The sequence below is a fragment of the Poecilia formosa genome, unplaced genomic scaffold (assembly GCF_000485575.1).
Source record: "Poecilia formosa unplaced genomic scaffold, Poecilia_formosa-5.1.2 Scaffold63, whole genome shotgun sequence".
NCBI classification, from domain to species: Eukaryota; Metazoa; Chordata; class Actinopteri; order Cyprinodontiformes; family Poeciliidae; genus Poecilia; species Poecilia formosa.
Window position 1 is genome coordinate 2,163,076 of NW_006800002.1, and position 14,881 is coordinate 2,177,956.

General features: G+C 38.8%; 1 protein-coding gene across 2 annotated transcripts; it reads left to right on the plus strand.

Annotated features, from left to right (window-relative positions):
* Positions 1–3,419: 3,419 nt before the first annotated feature.
* LOC103139664 (zona pellucida-like domain-containing protein 1) lies at positions 3,420–12,560 on the plus strand. Of its 2 annotated transcripts, none has more exons than XM_007554422.2 (11): positions 3,420–4,912; positions 5,212–5,367; positions 6,315–6,535; positions 6,652–6,833; positions 7,562–7,634; positions 9,642–9,739; positions 10,052–10,132; positions 10,357–10,528; positions 10,621–10,726; positions 11,579–11,608; positions 11,723–12,560. In XM_007554422.2, exons 2-11 carry the CDS (start codon positions 5,229–5,231, stop codon positions 11,893–11,895), a joined length of 1,275 nt encoding a protein of 424 aa, XP_007554484.2. In that variant the 5' UTR covers positions 3,420–4,912; positions 5,212–5,228; the 3' UTR covers positions 11,896–12,560. The 2 variants fall into 2 exon arrangements, with proteins under 2 accessions (XP_007554484.2, XP_016528064.1); XM_016672578.1 differs by having other exon boundaries at positions 3,420–4,904.
* Positions 12,561–14,881: the final 2,321 nt, after the last annotated feature.

Consider the following 14,881-nt stretch of genomic DNA (forward strand, 5'->3'; position numbering starts at 1 on the left):
GAAAATAACCTAAAGAAACAAAATATGATACCAGGACAACTGTAACTAAGCAAAGACAAAGAACAAACATGGAAAACAAACAAACAAACAAAAAAAAAACACCAAACACCCAGACATTATGAACTGCACTTCTTTCAACTTCTTAGGAAATTTAAAAAAAAGAAAAAAAAACCTGTGCGAGTTGCTGCTGGTGCTTTTCAGTCGTTCCACCTTTAAAAGATTCCTAGTGTGTCTGTACAGTGCGCTTCAGCGGACACAAAAAAGCAATGCAGAGAGTGACTAACACAATCACTGGCTGTCCTTTTCCATCTTCAGAGAAAATTGCCAACTCGTGAATGTTTTCTAGAAATACCAAAATCACAAAGACTCTTCTGAGCCTGGCCACTGACTGACTGAACTTTGTCCCCCTCAGCAAAACGTTACAGGTGTCTGAAAAGAACAGAGTAGTAGGTTGAAGAAAAGCTTCCTTCCAAAAACAAAAAAAAAAACAATAACAGAGGTTCATCTTTAGCAAGACAATGTGGCTAAAACACACAGACACATGTGCGCGCACAAACTAAAAAAATAGGTCCATTACATTCTGTTGGCCTACCCTAAACAATACATTGAAGTTTGAATTTATTAGATGACAAAATGTAAAAAGTTGAAGGCGTGACTATTTTTGCAATTTGCTGACAATGAAGTACTAAGTACTTTATTATTTTAAATCATTTACTCAAAATAAAGAAGTGTAATTGTTTTGCTTCGATTTTGAAAAGAGCAACAAAAGCGAAAACGCGTCATTTTCAATGTAATATTTAGAAGCTGCATGCAGTGTAATGAGTTCCCCACCAGGAGGCGCCACAGCGCCACGGCTCCCAGTTACAGCTTGTAGACCGTTTGAAGGAAAACTAGTTGTGACAAAAGAAATGTAATTAGTTTGACTTATTGAAAAAAAAATTAAACGTAAGTTAGCATACATTTATTGATAAAAATATTTTAATTATTCACGAAAAATAATTATTTAACTCTTTAATATATAAATCCTATATTAAATTCTCTCAGATGTGAACTGGACAACCCAAGTTTTTTTTTCTTCTTCTCCTGAATCCACTTTTAGAATTAAAAACAAAGATTAACAGATAAATAAAAATGCGAACACAGATAGTTTTCTTTGAATTTTTGATGATGTCATGCTAAGAGCAGCGCTATAAGCTCCTAAATAATCATTTCCATCTCGCCTGGGAATTTTCACAAACCTTGATTCCAACAACAAAAAACAACAAAAAAACTCTCCCAGGAACCTCAGGACACATTGCAACCTCAATTCCCTTTTAAATGGAAATCTCAAAAAACTTACCATTTTAATCTTCTGCACTAGTGGAGCATTAAAAAAAAAGAACTCAAATTAGATTTATTTTATTTTTTTTGCCCTCTTCCCACTTTTTGTCCGTAGTGCAAGTCATTTGTGGCGAATAAACAGCCTTATTACCCAAATCCATTTTAAATGGTCCCCCTTCTGCTGTGGCAAGAAAACAAACATTACTCAGCGAGGATCAAATGGCAAAGAGGCCTTTGATGAGGGCTTTACTTTCCTGTCTGCGTTAAAACTGGAGCGTCAGATTACAGCTGCCCTCTCTGGGTTTTTTTTTTTTTTTGTGCTGCGGCCCAGATTGTCCGATTCAGACGTCTGCTCGCTGAATCTGGGCGTTTCACAGGTTGATCAGATAGAGGGAGGCCTTATCGGGCACATCTAAGTTTGGCGGTCGGTCCAGAGACATTTTAAGTCTCCGAGCACAACGACCTGCAAAAAGAAAAGAGCTCAAGGGTTTTTACTCAGGCATGAGCTTTCGCTGCAAAGGCAGGATAAAGTGTTTAGGGGTTGAAAATAAAATGAAATGTAAGAGACTGTGTGTGTTCCTTCTTTATTTGGAGGCCAAAGAAAGAGGATATGTCTGAACATAATCGACCCTGACGCGCCAAGCGTTGTGGATGTGGAGGAGGCATTTGCTGAGGGCACAAAGAGTAGCTTCACTACTCTATGATTCTCTATTTTCTTTTTCTTTTTTTTTTTTATGAATTCACACCTCGAACTTTTTGGACGTCTTGCCCCACAGGATTTTGTGTTCTGTTTCAAATGTCATTCCCAAATCTAAAGTAGTTTTTCTTTGCAATTACAGACGTTATGTGAATAGTCTTGGTATCTAAGTGAGGACATGTTGGGAGACTCCATCAGAAGTCTTAAGTGTCACATCAGCTGCTGTGGTCTCAACGAAAATAATGATGAAACATGAAATAATTTTGATAATAGTATATAAACCTAACCTTTTAGAAAAATAAATAAGTCTGCAGACTTTTGGAAACTAAATTCCCATTACCTGTGCAAAAGACTGATGCGGCTGAGGTACGCCAGAGCAGATTTACAGAGGGTTTAATAAAACAAAATACCTGGATGTTTTGCCTTCGCCACAGGTTGGCACCATCTAAACTTGGGATATCTTAAACTGCTTGATTTGATCTTTCTTGAACAGCCATATTTATTTTTTATCCAATTAGAATAAAACAATAGGAAATTGTTATATTTGACTCCAGTTGAAGTGTGGTTTTTGAAATCTATGTAAACTACTACAACAAATTTAGGCACATTTTGCTAAAGAAAAAGTTAAAACCACAAAAATATGTAAATTTTGGGCAGTACCATAGCTCCCTACAATGTCTTTTTGGTGAATTTCCTAGACACCGAGTCCTGTCATAAACTAATTTTTTTTTATCAGCTTCCAGCCAATAGTCTGATGTTTCTGTAGATATCAGATATGTTTATGTTTAACTGAGGGGAGATGCAGTAATGAGAGTAGAGTAAAAGGTTAAAATCTGACCCCGGGGGAGGGAACCTGGGGCTTAACTAGTTTAATTTGTTTGATGGAGATTTTATGTGATGGAGCTCATGATGTAGAGCATGACTGTGAAGTAAAAGAAAACTGATGAGTTTTTTTTTTATCAATAAAATCGTATAACTGTCGAATAATCGCAACGAGTAGCCTTTACTTTGATCAGTCAAATTAAGTGCAACCAGTTACCTTTAGAAGTGAAGAAAACAGTGAACAAAGTCCAGAACCACAGAACACAGGGGTGATTTATAAAAGACAAAACTCAAACTTTGAACTTCTTACACAGCAATGTTCAATCAATCAGCATTAATTTTAAAGTGTAGGACCCAACTGCAGACCTACCAAGACTTGGTCAATCTTCACTCACATGCTGGGCAAAGACGGCGTTCATTCGAGAGGCTAATGTTGCTTCTGTAAGAGCTGCAGAGATCAGCGGCTCAGGTAGGAGGATGTGTTGGCAAGCAACTCCTCAAATATGGCATCTAACTAAGTTATTGCTTAAACAAAGTCAGTAGACATTCAATCTAAGCTTGCCACAAGCCGTTATTGGTGAAATGAGACCAGAAGTAAATGTTCTGGCTAACATGCTAACATGAGCCTATTAGTAGCATCATGGTGAGGGAAAAGGTTTCTACAGGGAAGCTGATAAAAGTTAATGTGGAAAAAAATGGCAGAGGGAGCTAATGCTGAATTCCAGTTGCACTCTGAACTGGGAAATTTCGACTTCCCAGTCGGGAAAAAAATCAACTGGAACGCCCTCCAAAGTCGGATTTCCTACTGGGAAACTAGGAGCAGCTCTGATTTCCTTTTCCAATATGGCCGTTCCTCATGTCAACAGTTGTAAGATGTGATAGAAACGTGCTTGTTTTGCAAGATACACATGTAAAAGTGCATCTAAAATCATCATTATTACATGTAGCGCCTGCAACTATAAACTGAATGAATGAAAAATGGTGTTTGCTTATGTAAAGTAAAGCTTAAAACAATGTTTGTAGGTCATTCCAAATAAGGTTTATGGGTGTCGCCATGTTGAAATTCAGACTTTTTAACTGGAACGCTGTCACCTCAGTTCTGACGTCAAACCTAACTGAGTTGTGACTTCCAAGGTAACTGGAACGCAGCATCAGTGCAGAGTGAAACTAGAAGAAAAAGAGAGTCCAGACAAGGTCAGAGGTTCATCTTCCAGGACATTGGTCCTAAACATGCAGATGGAAAAATGCAATGAAATGGTTTAGATCATATTCATGAGCTAAAACAGTACAGTAAACATGCAAACCTAAATCTAATTGGTCATTTGTGGGGAGACTCAAAACTTGCGTTTGACAGATTCCAACCCTACTGAGTTTAGGCTTTAGAATAAAAAGCAAAGTTAAAAGAAAAACCCTTAAAGACTTTTCAACAAACTGAAACTTCAACAGACTAACCGAATCATTTCTTTCTCTGAAGATCTGTAGGAAGAGCGAAGGTAAGGCCCGTTTTCCTGGTGGCGATTTAGAAAAAGAAAACGTCTGCCGTGGCTGTATGAACAGCTGAATGCTCCTACTTTAAGTGATGCCTTGCGCATCACAATTACTCACACACAGCTCTGCATCGGACCGTGATCTGACTTTTGTGCTCGTGCGAATGTGAGCCGCCGCAGTAGCCGATGAAAGCCGAATTCCCGGGCTACACCTGCCCCCTGCTGAGGCCCACCATTTGTTTGACCTGACAGATGGAGATCAGACTGAAGAGAGATGAGTGGGAACCCACCGAGCACGCTCAGGTTTCTTGGTGCCGTGAAAAGATTTGTCCCGTCCATTCAGATCCGATGGAGTTTCCCATGTTCCGCGCCGCACCGGCTTTTTGTCGGACTATCTTTCTCATCTCCGCGCGCACAAGAGAGATACAGCGCGAGGCTGACGTTGGGGGTTCAGTTTGGCTTCCTGGGTGCCCACCACAAACCGTGGTGTCCCCCCAGTTAGGAGGTTGCTCTCTCGTCACAAATCCGCAGGAAGACGACGGTTCCGGCCAATTACCTTGGAAAAAGACTGGAGACAGGTAAACAGGTGAGAGGAAAAACACACAAGGTGGGTGGGGTGGAGGAGGGAAGTGGGATGAAATGAGCCAGAAAGAGGGGGTGACCTCAGTTTAAAAGGCGTTGGGTGAAGGGGTCAAAAAGAGGCAGAGAAGAAGGATTAGGGGAGCTGAAGACAGAAGGCTGAACTCCTCTGGTCGAGGTCAGAGTGTGCAGCAGATAAGTGGAGGGAAGCTTTGTTTTTGTGTTTTTGACATCTCTAATTTCGACGTAGGTGCAGTTTTTTGTTTGTTTTTTTTGACATGTAACTGAGGAATGTGGTTGATCCAGTGTTGACCCCCCCGACGATGACCCCGGGCAAACCTCTGTCAGGCGCCGGAATGGCACAGACCTGCTTCCTCCTCCTGTTAATTGGGAACGCCATCTCGGTTTCCACGCAGTTTAATGGATACAACTGTGATGCCAACTACCACAGCAGGTTTCCTGGTGAGAAAAAACAAAGTCACAACACTTTCTATATTTTTTAAGGTCACATTTTTTTCTATTATTCTGCAATGATGCGACTAAAATCAGCACAAGCTGAATTAAGCTGTGCTCTCCTCGGGTGTAGATTCTTAGTGAAATGTTTAGTATTCCTTCCACTGTGTTTCCAGAGACGTTAGCTTTCTGCAGGGCAAGATTTATCCTCACAATAAAAAAAAAAAAACACCATTAGAGAACAATTACATCTTTGAGGATGAATAAATTTGGAATATTTGCATTCACATCACATTTGTGATGCACAGCCACAAACACAATTAAAGCAAATATATATATTTTAATAGCTGATGGTATTTTTTCCCCAAAGGGTATTTATTTTATTACTTAGAAATATCTTGATGCAGATTGCCAAACTAACTGTGCATGGAAAACCTCTTGAAATATTTTTCCTCAAAATGAAAGTACACTTTAATAATTTTTTTTACAATTATATAATATTTAATTATTTCTCTATTTTTAAATAGTTAAATTTGTTGTTCTATATCTTATCTGGGTGAGGGTTTCATTTTACAGCTCAGTCTAATTTAAATCTATTTTTATTTAACAAAAATGTCAACTGTTTCACAAAAAATAAAATCCCAAATTGACATTTTATTTTGCTTTTTACCGTAAGCAAAAGCCTTGATTTGTATTCTGCTTCACTCTTCTCTTACTTGAAGTACTTCATGAATCCCACCAAAACAAAACAAAACAAAAACCCCCGTCATATTTATATGAAAAAATTATTTAAGCAGCAACTAAGACAGATGTGATTTACTTTGACAAACCACTTACTGCACAACTTTAAAAACAAAATGCTGCTGTTGACCTAAAGTGACTCACTCTGGTTACGAGCTTTACCCCCGTCTGTCTGTCTGTCTGTCTGTCTGTCTGTCTGTCCTCCGCCCCTCCAGCCGAGCGGGACATCAGCATTTACTGCGGGGTCCAGACCATCACCCTGAAGATCAATTTCTGTCCTGTGCTCTACTCGGGCTACACAGCAGCAGACCTGGCCCTGAACGGCCAGCACGGAGACGCTCAGTGCCGCGGCTTCGTCAACAACAACACGTTCCCCACCGCTGTCCTGTTCAGCATCAGCCTCAGCACTCTGGAGGCCTGCGGCAACAGCCTGGTGGTGAGGGACGACGGCGGAAAAAAATGCAAAAAAAAACAAAAAATGGCCCTTTTATTCAATCGACAACCGATTTCATTGTTGTGTGAGATGTTGAGATGTTCCCCCCGTTTGTGCAGGTCAGCACAGCTCAAGGGGTCAACGCCTACGGGAACATGTCTCTGGTGCAAATTGGAAATATCTCAGGATACATCGACACCCCTGACCCGCCGACTATTATCAGCTACCTGCCTGGTTTGCAGTACAAGTTCAGCTGCAGCTACCCGTTAGAGTACCTGGTCAATAACTCGCAGCTGGCATCGTAAGTTACTTTCCTTAAAGGGACGGTGTTATGTAAAAGCGACATTTTTGTGTGTTTTATGTCATTGTAATGTTATTCCCTCACCAAAAACACACTTGGAGTGTTGCTTTCATGTTTTCATTCATGTTTGAGGAATTCTTGAATCTCTGATGGCGACCGTTCGGGTTTGTAAAACGCTTAGGGAAAACCGAGTGCCGCCTTCCACCCTCAGCTCCTTCAAACTAGCCGCAGCAATTAGCAAACACCTGGTGGAGGTGCACATCTCCTGATGAGTTCATTGTTGGAGTTCTCAGTCCAGAACTCCAACAAATGTTTGTAAATGCTTAATAGAGAAATGCTGATGAAGGACAGAGTGTCGGAAAGAGCAGGAGCTTCTTAAAGAGACAGAGGCCCAATTTCAAGGTGTTAAATTTTTGAAGTCAGATTTTTTTTTATGTCATGTTAGATAAATGCAGTATTTTTATAACAACTGAAAGTGACATTATTACTTGATTGTGCTGTAAAATGGCACTATGTAGCTGACAAACATATCACAGTGTCTTTTTAATGTCTATAAGATTGCCTGGCCTTTTTTTTTTTAAACTGAATTTCTGAAGCTTTCATATGTTTTTTTTATCTGTTGAGTTTTGAATAATTTCTTTTAAAAGGCTCACATATTCATTCAGATACAAGTAAACAAATCCATCAGTGAAACATGGTCAATAGTAAATCTTTTTTTTTTCCAACAGCTCGTCTGCTGCCGTGTCAGTGAAGGACAGCAACGGCACGTTTGTTAGCACGCTCAGTATGATCCTGTACAATGTGAGTACACGGCTTAATTAAATGATCCTCCAGAAAGCATTCACTCAAAGTTTATCAGAAATGTTCAAATGATGTTTTCATTCCTCTGTAATCATTCTAAGAAAAGCAGACATTCAGGCCTCTTTCATGAAATGGATGTTAAAATTTTTTATTCTTTTCAACAATTCTGGTGAAAAATCAAAACAAGGAGGGAGTCACAGTATAAAAAAAAACCTCAGTTAATTTCCACTTTTTCATTGTGAATACTCCACAAAAGGGCAGCAAGGATATTTATTAACTAGAAGCAAAACTGAAAAATTAGCGCTGTGGAATCTCATCATCTATGAGAAAATGCTAGAGTTGTTCAAAATGAGCCTGTTTGTAACCAGATAAACCATGAATATTGTCCAGTTTGTTTCTCTCTGTTTAAATATTAAAGCTGGTTCTTAAATTGTCATTGTAAGCCAGTTTAGATAATATTTTGTCGAAAGAAAGAAGCCCACAGCATCACAGATCCTCCACCATTCTTAATAGTGATCATCCCGTGTTTCGTGCCAGACTCGCATGGAATGTTTGCTGCTGAAAAATTCTGTGTTGGTCTCTTCACAAAAACCCACTGTGCCAGTTTAAATTCCCGCTACACATTTACATTTGTGATGGCATGGCAGAAAATACTTGTCGTTGCTGGAGTTTGAGTTTTCATAGTCTTGGGTCCAGTTATTTAAACCTTTATTACTGACTATGTATGGAATAGTTCAGGAAAATATCCAGGCCAACTTTTCAGTTTATCATATAGAAATATAAGACCAGATAGATGCATATCATAGCAAAACGATCCAGTTATACTGATCGCTCTGATTCAATGAGTATCTGCTTTCTTGAAGTTCAATTTCTGACTCATGCATAAAAGATCAACACATCTACTTTCCTTTTGAAGAGAGGCTTAGAAAAATGGGGTTTTGAGGCGCATCATATTCATAGCCAAGTGAACTTGAAAGTGATAGATTACTAATTAAATATTAACTAAACTTTGCTTAACCTTTGAAAATGCAACATAGGAATAATTAGAGGTTCCAATGAGTATTACGCAAGTAATTTTATAGAAATAGAAATAACAATGCCATTGATTATATTGAAAATTCAGCTGCCACTGCAGAATTTTCCAGACTTAAGCAAATGTCAGTGTTTGCAGAGAGGTGGCCAAGTTATGAACAATGTCACTGAATAAAGGTATCAGTCAGGAGAAATCCTCAAAAACCTTGCAATGCATTTTATACGGTCAAAACTGACTCGGAATGGAAACCATTTACAATTTCATCCAAAACTACACGGATCAAAAGAAGAAACCGTCACATTTCTTCTTTCTGAAGAAAGAAATTTCTTCAGAGCATGATACTGCCAGTACCATGTTTCACTGTGGTCATGAAGTTATTTTACTGACGTGCCCTTTCTCAGCCAAACGTACCATTTGCTATTGTTCCCCAGAGTTAAACTGAGCCTTCATCTGATCGTAGGATCTACTCCTACAAGGTTTCGGTAGATTTTAATCAAGCTTGCATGTTTTCTGGGAAAGAAAACATGTCTGTGTTGTAATAATCCCAGGCAGTTTAAAGTTTAAAACGACAACAAAAAAAGATTGCTGTGATGAGTACTTTCTGATGCAATTTCAGTTGTGTTGTCCGCCTGTTGACAGCCTAGTCTTGGTTTTTCATCAGTTTTGGAAAAATGTAGTTGAATATTTTCTCCAGTTATCAATGTCTATTTTCAACTTGGTTTATGTGCTACTCTGCACAACAGTTTCTAATCTACTCTTTATTTAATCTTATTACTTTATTTTAATACTTTATCATCTCCTTGTGAATCATGGCACGTCAGATGAAAGGAAGACAAATGTTAGGAAATTATTTGCCAAAAATTTAACAGGGGTGTGTACACTTTTGAGATACACTACATATTTAATCAGATTTCAAATATTTGGCACAGTAAAACATTTTATTCGTTTGATGCCACTTTTCCCTTCTCCTGCAGGACTCTACGTACAGTCAGCCCCTGTCGATCCCAATGACGGGGCTCGCTCTGAAAACCAGAGTGTTTGCTGCTGTAAAAGCTACCAACTTAGACAAACGGTACAGAACACGTCATTATTTTTCTCATTTCAGCTTCATACATCTTCATATTTTAAAGAAATACATCTCATTTCGCCCTTTAACATGGCATCTTTACTCCAAGATAATATTTTTGATATTCTTTCCCAGCATCATTTTTTTCTCACTTTTTCCATTTGTAGTAATTTTTTCTGTGCTTAGGCTACTTTCATTAGGCCATTATGCTATTACTGGAAGTGAAGGCGCCAGTCTGCGGCAAAGAAAGCCCAACCAGTGCTTTCCCATGTGCAGTTAGATCTCTATCCCATCTCACAGTGTTGTCCCCCCTTGCAGATGGAATATCTTGATGGACTACTGTTACACCACACCCTCAGGGAATCCTAATGATGAACTCCGCTATGACCTTTTCTTCGGGTAATCTTGCTCACCCCCCCATTCAAGATGATGACTTGATAACCCACAAAAGAGAGTCATTACCTTTTCATGCTCTCTGCTAGGCTTATCCTCATGAATGCTTCCACCCTGTGACAGCTTAAGCGCACACCCAGACATCCAGTCTGTCATTTTTTTTTTTAGTGCATGCATCTTTAAATATGCATGTGTGTGTGTATGCGTGTGTGCGCGGCGCATGTATGCAGATGCTCCAAAGACTCACAGACGACCGTTTTCGAGAACGGGAAGAGTCAGATGGGGCGTTTCTCCTTTGAGGTCTTCCGATTCGTGAAGCACAGGCACCAGAAGATGTCCACCGTGTTTCTGCACTGTGTCACCAAGCTTTGCAGAGCAGACGACTGCATCATGCTCATCCCGGTACTGGTGGCAAAAAAAAAAAGTCTGTAAGTGTGCGTGAGCATCGTCTGATCTTGGCGAGGACTGAACTGTGACAATATTGTGATTGACAGATTTGTGGGCGACGGCGCAGGAGGGATGGAGAGCAGAGCCTTGATTCCCGGCCAGTGGCATCTGGGAACGCCGTTATCACGGCCGGTCCAATCATCACAAGGAGCGGTATGAACAATAAATTGATCCGTGGAGGAACAGCCTGACTTTTTTTTGTTTGTTCTTTTTACAAGTAGGCCGATAGGCTGATACTAAGCTGATTTCTTTAAGTATTTTGACCCAAACAAACAAAGGCACTTAAGGGGCACCTATTATGTAAAATTCACATTTTGGAGATTTTTCTACTTCCATTTGGGTTTCAATTGCTTCTAAAAATAGCCCAACCACTTAAATTAATATATATATATATATATATATATATATATATATTTGACAATACGTTTTTTTGGTGTTTGGAAAATGTGCCATTTCAAAGACCTCCCGATTCTTGAGTTACAAAGAGTCATTACTTAGCAGCCCCAGCCAAGTCCAGCCTCGTTACCTAGCAACCCAAGCTGAACTCCAGCACATTTGGTCAGTTAGTTTTACCACTATATGCAATGTACAATGGCTGCTGGAAAAGACAAGTGTTTTGTTGTTGAAGTACCATCCAGAAACCCACTTGCTGCATTTGTGTTGGTTGTGCAGGAATCTCCACTTCTGCTTTTCAAAGATGCAAAGTGGTATAGTTAATCATCTATTTAAGGCCATTTTCAAGAGCAAGTGTAATTGTTAAGTCAAGTGGACGCATTTGGATTTAAAGTGAGAGACATTAAAAACAATATATTCTGAAAGGAGGTCAAAATAGGTAGCAGTGAGCAGACTGAAATCTCATTATCTAAAAATGATTTTATGCAAAAAGAGTAATGAACATGTTTAGTATAGCCCATAGTTCTATCCTAACCTGTTCAAGGAAGCATAATAGGTCACCTTTAAAATGATTTGTAGATTTTAATGTTCACCTACATTTCCTTTTTGCAGATGAAACACCTGTCAACAACTCTCAACTTGGTAAAAATATTTTATTGGCTCTGACAATTATTTTTAAATTTAAATAAATCATATATATAGTATTGACGTGTCCTCAAATGATTTCTTTTTTTTCTTAAATTTTCCATCCACCAGCAATTGGCAACTCCTCCCAGCCATTAAATGCTTTGACCATCGCTCTGATCTCGGGTGTGGCCATACTGGGCGGAGTCAGTGTTGGCTTCCTGGTTCTGTTGCTCCGCCTCCTGCAAAAGTCCCGCCTCCCGACAGCTGCAGCCTCAGGTGTTTGGAATCCCAGCTTTAATTGAGTTCGACTGCATTTGTTTTTTGTTAGTTTTTCTAGTCTCTTCAGATCATCCGATTGCTTACTTTGACTCACTCATACCTACGTTTTATATACATATTCCATGTTTTAGGTATTTATTGACTTCAATACCTCATTTTTTTGGGTTTGTCAGTAGTTGACGACAATCTTAAGTGTTAGGAAAATAGAAAGGAACAACATGGGTAGTTTTTGCAATTTTTTTTGTTATTTTAACTTTCCGGTCATTCAGTGGAAAAATTGTTGCATTTTAGAAAGATAATATGAATATTATGCTGGATACTGTATAAGCCAATGAATGACTATAAAATGGATTCACACTTGATCATCTTCACATTTTGTCATGTTACATCTACAAACGTCGATGTGTTTTGTTGGCATTTAATTTGTTATATGCAACACTTGTCAGTTTTATAATTACATTTTGCATGTAATTGCATTGTATTTTGTACAATCCCAATAACATATACAGGTTTTTGGCTATAACTTGACAAAATATGAAAACGTTGGAGAGATAGGAACACTTTTTTTTGCCATATGCCATAATCCAGTCAGTTCATAACTTTTTTTGAATTATCAAGGTTAAAAGTGTATGTGTAAAACAAAGAATGCGTAAATTTTTTATTCTTCAAAAATAAAAGTTTTATTCAACCTTTTGTATATGCTGGGAGGCATGTCATAAATGAAACAAGTTTTACGTTTTGTACTAAAGACCTGCTTTTAGAGCACCACTGAAAATCTTTGTACCATGGGAATTAATTTATGAGCTACGTATTTGGAGCTCATATGCAGTCAGTATAATTTTCTGAGAACATTGAATTTTTAGCTGTCAAAGATGCTAAATTTAGTGATCTATGTAAAGGGCACGTATCATTTTTACAGTTCTTCTCAAGTGTTCAGAACTCATAGGTAAGTTCAGTTTTATTTCGCTGTCTGACATCTAGAAAAATCATATATAAACTGTTATTACAAGGTTACAAAAAGATGCTGACCGGCGATAATGCTACATCTGAAATGTAGAACTTCCATCCAGAAAAATACTAGTCATAAAGTGTCCAGCTTGAATTTGAGTCCATAAAAGTGAGGATTTATTTAATGATTTATGTGGTGAAGAACATGAGCTCAAAAGAAGCCGTTGCTTGAAGGCCCAACAAACCGGCAGCCTGCCCAGAGATTGAAAAGTAGGGATTTAAAGTCTGCGTGGTGATGAATGATTGCTCGGGACGAAAACTGTCACGTCGGAGGTTTGTTGAGTGCTCAAACGGCAGCAGGACATTGGGAGGTGCATGATGGAGTGTGCGACGACAGGGATAAAGGGAAACTTATTGGAAAAATCAACACGGGAGCCAGAGCTAAAGCAAGAGTAGAATCCAGCAAAACTGAAAAGTCCCAAAAAACTGAGGAGTGTGATTACCAACGCCGCTTCTCATTCAAAGTCTCATTCCAGTCAGTTAAAGTCTGGCTCAGTTCTGGCCAAGGTGTGTGCGTCTCTGTTGCAGTCTGTTCCTCACTGCTGTGGTTGTGAATATGGACAATGGAAAGATCTTTTGTGATTTACTTCTGTTTTATTTTTAGCCGTTTCCTGGCTCTCAAATATGATGATGGCCTTTCAACATCGCGGCCGTTTCAGCTCGTAAGTTTCTCGGGGCGATTAACTGCTCGCGAAGATTAGGAATCACACCCACTCTTTAACAGACAATTTACAATGTGATTTATTAAAAGATGAAGCGGGTGTAATAATGGAATTATTAAATGTTGCAGCGGGAGAATCATTATTTGCTGCAGATAGCTCTCCAGGAAAGTTTAGAGAGGAAAAATATTCCTTAGCTTTAAAGATAACCAAATCTGCTTAATCTGAATCATGTCATGCCTTAAAGTTTACTCTTAAAAGGTAATTCTTCTTATATTTGAACACAACTTTGTTCAAAATTGTGTTGCATTTTTACTGTTTTAGGGTTTCACAACTTTCTCAGATGACTGAAACCATGCAACCTCAGAGCATGATGGTGCCACTACCATGATGGCAGCATCATGGTGTTCTTTCAATGATGCGTTTTGTTTTCTGAGCCAAACATATTGCTCATGATTTTGTTTTCATCAGACTACTACAACATCCCCCAACAGGCTCCTTTCAGTTTATCCTGTCACTGTTTCCCTGGAGAGAAAATAATGAGAAAGTTGATTATTTTTTTTACCTTCTGAGCACACTATAATCTTGCCATCAGCGACAGCCATTTAAAGCACGAAACATTGCTAGCTTGATTAATTAAACATCCTTATTATACAACAATTTGATTATGTGTGAGCAGCCCTGAGTGCCCTGACTTTTCCACTGACGGTGAATAAGAGTTTAATTCAGAACTTGTTACACATTTTGATGACAGCTCATCATAAATTCCCATTTTTGACAGAAAAGGCTCAAGGAACAAAAGGATGACAGAAATTACACACAAGCTGTGATGCTGTAAGAAAAGGCTATTAACAGTTTCAGTGTTTTTGGTCAGTTTTAACTCGGACTACATGATTGTAGCATTGCAATCCTTCTGGTATATCGGTTTTTGGCAAACTCTCACAATGATGCAACATAACCAATCATAATTAAGGCCTACAGATCACAGTTTGGAATAAAAACAGATCAAACACTGCCAAAGAAGAGCTTTTCCCTTCCTGTTTTTGTGTTAAAGTCTCTGGTAATCCTCCAAAGATCTGCAGTCACAGGAAGATCAAAGTTGGTGTGTGAAAGCATCAAAAATCTCAGCCTTTCATGTTTCATGCTGACCTCAGAAATGTTTTTAAGAGGACAGGAGGAGATATATATATATAAACTCTTCTGTTAGCAGCCGATATAGGTAAGGTGTAAAACATGTTCGCCAGTACACTGCAGCAAGTAAAAAAAAAAAAAAAAAGATAAAAAGTTGCCTTAAAGGATTCTCGAACAGCAAAAGTTCAAAGCTTCATCCTGCAGCATAATC